The sequence below is a fragment of the Salvelinus sp. IW2-2015 genome, unplaced genomic scaffold (genome assembly GCF_002910315.2).
Source record: "Salvelinus sp. IW2-2015 unplaced genomic scaffold, ASM291031v2 Un_scaffold4154, whole genome shotgun sequence".
NCBI classification, from domain to species: domain Eukaryota; kingdom Metazoa; phylum Chordata; class Actinopteri; order Salmoniformes; family Salmonidae; genus Salvelinus; species Salvelinus sp. IW2-2015.
Window position 1 is genome coordinate 7,523 of NW_019945426.1, and position 5,895 is coordinate 13,417.

Here is a 5,895-nt window from a genome sequence, read left to right on the forward strand (position 1 = left end):
TTCAGATAGTCAAATATCTTAAATGGGAAAATGCCAAATAGTAAAATTATGAGTTAAATAATTTAACCAAAAGTTGTTTCACAAAAATATTAAGTTAAATCTAGAAACACAAAAAGGACTATACATTGTTTGCTGATTTTATTGTTCTGACTGAGCAACAATTAACCGTTGAACAATGATCGTCATAGTAACTACAAGTGCATCAACTACCCATAACAATTCTCCATTCCATGGTAAGCATGGTAACCACCAAACAGGGATAACCTGTTCAGAAGTGTGTAACATTAATGTTTTGGACACAGAGCTGCATCAGTGAGTATCATGCCATGTTCATGTGCCATCAGAATGACCAGAAACTCCGGTCTAAAAATAAAAAAAATGCTGTAAAACGTATAAAGTTAAACCGTTCATATGGAACTTCCAAGTTGGATATCAGAGTTTCCTAAGTTCCGAGTAGCACGTGAATGCGGCATCACAGACGTGAGTCTGGAGGTGTGGGTTCTGCGTCCAAGTGATGTTGCCGGGTTGGTTGCCGTGGCTGGGAGCGTAGTCAAGCGCTGAGGAAGGTGACGGCGGTATCCTCTCTCCACCAGCTCAGCTGCAGTGGCGTCCATCTTGCCTCGGGAGAAGTCGTTGATGGCCAACCCATCCACAATCTTCCACTGCTTGTCCTGAGGATTACAAAGACAGGAGAACAATGTATATTGAATAATAGGCCAAAGTGATTAACTTCCCACTGCAATAGGTAGCTGGTCATAGACTAGAGCACCAGTTTATAGTCAATAATAGCAGAGCTCTCTGGTTAAGTGGTGATGACAGCTGACCATGCAGCACAATTATGATCTTTTCCCAATCAGATAAGATCTTTCGCCAATAATTGGGCAAAAGATCAGAATTGTGCTGCCTGTGTAAACGTAGCCTTAGTATGGAGGAGTGTAGAGAGCAGAGTGTCAGGGATCTGTCTCACCTTGATGTGAACAGGGAATGAGTAGATGAGGTCTTCAGCGACACCATAGGAGTTACTGCTGGAGTAGACACCCATGGAGACAAACTCTCCCTGCAAACACAAGACAGAGGTTAGGGCTGCGTTCAGGAACCATTAACACAAAGACAGGCTGCGTTCAGGAACCATTAACCTAAAGACAGGCTGCACCACGATTCTCCACCCTCTTACCAAAGTGTGCAACTACACACATCTCATAAACGTAACAATGGCCTCTAGCCAAATATTATACCAATTCATTACTTTTTAATCCATGACTGTCTGGAATTGTGGGAGTGCACACTCTGGGAGAAGGGTGGAGAATTGGGACGCATCCATACTTTAAATAGTAGAGTGCACTATAGATTAGGAGTTAATAAAACATAGCCTTAATGGTTACGATGTAGATTTGGGTAGGGTAAACTAATCCTAACTCTGTATCTTAAAGCCACGAATTGTCCCATAGGACCCCTCTTAGCTGACCTCAGGAGTGCCTGACCAGATGTCCCTCATGTGGTCACAGATAGCCTTGGCTGCAGACATGGCACTGGACAGCTTCCTGGCCGCGATAACCGCACCCCCCTCTGCTGCACTGTCTGAGAGGGAAGAGGAGAGGAAGAGCTGCCTTAGAAAATGTCTCATCATCCCTACTCCAGTAGTCTTCTTCAGCTGTCTCAATTCATCTTCCCAGGATTCCTCCCCTTATCAAAACACATGGAGAAGGTCAGAGGTTACTTCCCTTGGACCACCTCTAAGGGGGGGGTTTAAAGTTAAATCACATAGCCAGATAATGTGTTTTACAGTAGAGTAAACTCACAGAAATGAAGGACCCTTTGAGCCAGTCATCGTCCTTAACAGCGGCGAAGCAGGCCAGGTCGCTGCCCGCCATGTTGACCTTGGAGTAGCAAAACAATTATAATCACATGTTAAATATTACCATATAATATTCACTACTGCCTTGCAGTGGATAATAAATACTTCATTTCATAACATTGTGATAATGATATATCACCTTGCAGTGGTGGACGTCTGGGTACTGGGTGGACGAGTGGTTGCCCCAGATGATCACGTTCTTCACTTGGGTGGCTGGCACGCCGCAGCGCATCGCAACCTGGGGAGGGAGGCAAGAGAGCTGTGTAAGGATGATATTACCATCTATAAGATAATCCACACCCACTTTATTTGTCCCCAATGAAACTTAACACCCACTACAGTTCAAGTACAGACAGACTCAGTCATCATGAGGGATTGAAGTAACAATATTAATTCAGGGGGTTCAAGGGAACAAAACAACCACTTCACAACAGGTACCTGAGAGCGGCCCGGTTGTGGTCCAGACGGGTAAGGCAGGAGAAGTTCTCTTTGGGGATGGACGGGGCAGACTTGGCTGCGATCAGACAGTTGGTGTTGGCTGGGTTACCTACCACCAGGACCTGACGAGACAATGGAGAGACAATGTTATAAAACAGTCAGGACAGTCGTACACCACACAGAGAGCAAGACGGAGAACCCATGGTGCTGGGGAGACCCTCCCTTTCCACAGTGGGGTCACAGTTTTAACCCAAACGGTTCAGACACTATAAACAGAAGCAGGTACAGACGAGCCGCAGGCTGGTAGAACAAAACAGACCACCGTCATGTTCCTGCCCGTCTCATCTGAGAGTTTCCAACCAGTTTGGACGCTACAGACGTTTGAGAGAAGAGTGATTTTTCAGAGCGTCTCACGGTCTGACGAACATGACTGTATATGTAGAAGAGTGATTATCAGAGTGTCTCACGGTCTGACGAACATGACTGTAGATGTAGGAGAGTGATTTCAGAGTGCTCACGGTCTGACGAACATGACTGTAGATGTAGAAGAGTGATTTTCAGAGTGTCTCACGGTCTGACGACACACTGTGTAGATGTAGAAGAGTGATTATCAGAGTGTCTCCACGGTCTGACGAACACTGATGATACGATGTAGATGTAGGAGAGTGATTTTCAGAGTGTCTCACGGTCTGACGAACGATCTGGTAGATTGTAGAGAGAGTGATTTCAGAGTCCAACGGTCTGACGTGATGTAAGATGTTAGAAGATGATTGAGTTTTCAGCGTGTGAGCTCAGAGTCTGACTTGACACGATAGACTCCGCTACGATGTGTAGAGAGAGTGATTCAAAAGTGCCTCAACGGATCGTAGACGGACATAGAGAGATGCTGAGTTTTTCAAGTAGGCTGTCAGATGTCTAGAAGAGTGATTTTCAGAGTCGCTCACGGTCTGACGAACAGACTGTAGATGTAGAAGAGTGATTCAATTGTTCTATGTGACGTGCTCACGGTCTGACGAACATGACTGTAGATGTGAGAGTGTTAGAAGAATGTATCTGTACTCAAGAGTAGAGTGCTTCAGCAGTGCTCACGGTCTGACGAACATGACTGTAGATGTCGAAGAGTAGAATGTAGAGTGAGTGTATCAGGAATGTGACTTCTACGGGGTAGACGATCTAGCATGACTGTAAGAATCGTAGACAAGTAATGACTGTAGATTGTATGAAGTGAAGATGAATTTGTCCAAAGATAACAACCAGTGGTCTGATAACGTCATGATGTGAGATGAAGAGGTACTTATATATAGATGTAAAGTGTCAAGTGGTACGTCTAGAAATACTGTGAGTGTAGAAGATGATTCATGAGTGTACGTCATGACAAGAGACTGTGATGAGTAGAGAATAGCTCAGTACTTGTCTTGCAGCAGTCGGGTGCTGACGAACATGACTTAAGTAGAAGATGTCAGAGTGCTCACGGTCTGACGAACATGACTGTAGATGTAGAAGAGTCCATAGCGGATTGAGATGCACCGCACATTTAACTTAAACAGAGTGATGAGACGAAGCAACGTGAGACTAAGAGGGCATATATACATTGTACATATTGTTATGAATGTAACAAAATGTACAAGTCATGTTGCATTTTAGTCCAACTTAAATGTTTGATCCATTATCAATGCAATATAGCCATGTATGCAGTGTCTATGTACCAAGTAGAAAAAATATTTATTTAAAAGCTACTTGAAACTGGACCACCTGTGAGTAGAGGGAGAATTCCAAAGCTCGCTGCCTGACGTGCAGGTTGGAGACACCATGCTAGACAGTCAGTGCGCAAGTGAGACGCCATGCTAGACAGGCAGCGTGCAAGGTTGAAGACGCCCTGCTAGACAGTCAGCAGCGTGCAAGGTTGAAGACGCCTGCTAGCAGTAGCACGTGCAACGCCTGCAGCAGTAGACAGCGTGCAAGGTTGAAGACGCCTGCTAGACAGTCAGACAGCGTGCAGGTTGAAACGCCCTGCTAGACAGTCAGGCAGCGTGCAAGGTTGAAGACGCCTGCTAGACAGTCAGGCAGCGTGCAAGGTTGAAGACGTTCATCATGGCAGCTTCAGCCTTGCACGCTGCCTGAAAAACATGGTAAGTTTGCAACAAGGTCACTTGGGGAAGAAATGACAAGGGTGCAGGACAAACTGCCAGCACACACAAGCAGTCACAGTCTGACAGACACTGATCTAGCAACAGGTGTTGGACTGAGGCCAACAGGCCTCCTCACAACACCCCACAGTTCCACTGGCACTAGTCAGGACCATCCAGTCCTTGGAGTTCCTATTCTCTACTGTTAAAATGACTCTTATAATTCTATAGTTTCCACCATATTCTCACACCAGGGCCATTTATTTTGTAAATCATGAAGGTAAATGTCCAAGTGCACACTTGTGGAGCAGCAGAGAATCAGAATGCTCCCTTGACTCCTGGGATGGAACCCAGCCAGGGGATACAACGTGAGCTTCTAGACTAACCCTGGAGGAACCAGCCAGGGGGATACAACGTGAGGCTTCTAGACCGACTCCGGATGAACCAGCCAGGGTGATCAACGTGAGGCTTCTAGACGACTCCTGGATAGAACCCAGTCGGTGGATACAACGTGAGGCTTCTAGACCGACTCCTGGGATGGAACCCAGCCAGGTGGATACAACGTGAGGCTTCTAACCAGACTCCTGGATGGAACCCAGTCAGGGGATACACGTGAGCTTCTAGACGACTCCTGGATGAACCCAGCCAGGGTGACACAACGTTAACTTACAGACCAGATAGGTGGATAGTGTTGCAGACATGCAGACAGCTAGATTTTTAAATCAAAACACACGCTCAAAAAAAAACACAAACAATGCGTGCACACACACCACTGGCATTCCAGGCCAGTCTTTCCATAGGAATAAGAGCCCAACACGTGGTGAACTGAATTTCAACAGCTCTGAGGTGGCAGCATCACGAGTCCTCTCCATGTCTAAGGACACATGGCTTACACTATACCACAAACACAGGGTACCGCTTAGTTGACAGACAGCGAAGTCTGCATAGACATTTAGGGACACATTGACAGTCACCAGACACAGCCGACAAACCCTGTCTGTGGGCTCTGTCTATCATCTCACCTTGACAGTTTTCTTGGCGTACTTCTCCAGCGCGGCCCCCTGGCTCTTGAAGATGGCCACGTTAGCCTTGAGCAGATCCTTCCTCTCCATACCCTCTCTCCTGGGCATGGAGCCCACCAGGATGGCAGCGTCCAGGTCCTTAAAGGCAACCTCCTCCTTGTCCGTGGAGATGACCTCTGAAAACAGAATGGAATAAACAGGGGCTTGTTCAGTCGTATCAAATAGTCTTCACGCGTGACTATCTGGACGTGTTCTATAAGACACTTGTAGGTTTCTTTCCTTGTCTGTGGGAATGACCTCTAGACGAAGCAAATATACAACAGGGTGCAGGACTGACAAACAGAAGAAAAAGTAGTCTTTATTATCCAGTTTTAATTGTTAAAGGTTTTACTACAGCGTTGTCTAATTAATCTCTACAGGCTCGGTGGGGCCCCCACAGGACGGTGAGCACATT

At 46.2% G+C, this 5,895-nt stretch overlaps 1 protein-coding gene across 1 annotated transcript in view; it reads right to left on the bottom strand.

The window, feature by feature from the left end:
* Positions 1-466: 466 nt before the first annotated feature.
* Positions 467-5,895, bottom strand: part of LOC112076948 (malate dehydrogenase, cytoplasmic-like) — a 7,551-nt gene continuing 2,122 nt past the window's right edge. Inside the window, 9 exon segments of the mRNA XM_024143579.2 lie at positions 467-584; positions 586-671; positions 968-1,057; positions 1,466-1,560; positions 1,563-1,578; positions 1,800-1,877; positions 1,995-2,114; positions 2,302-2,415; positions 5,442-5,617. Coding sequence (XP_023999347.1) covers positions 551-584; positions 586-671; positions 968-1,057; positions 1,466-1,560; positions 1,563-1,578; positions 1,800-1,877; positions 1,995-2,114; positions 2,302-2,415; positions 5,442-5,617 — 809 coding nt within the window. The 3' untranslated portion in view covers positions 467-550.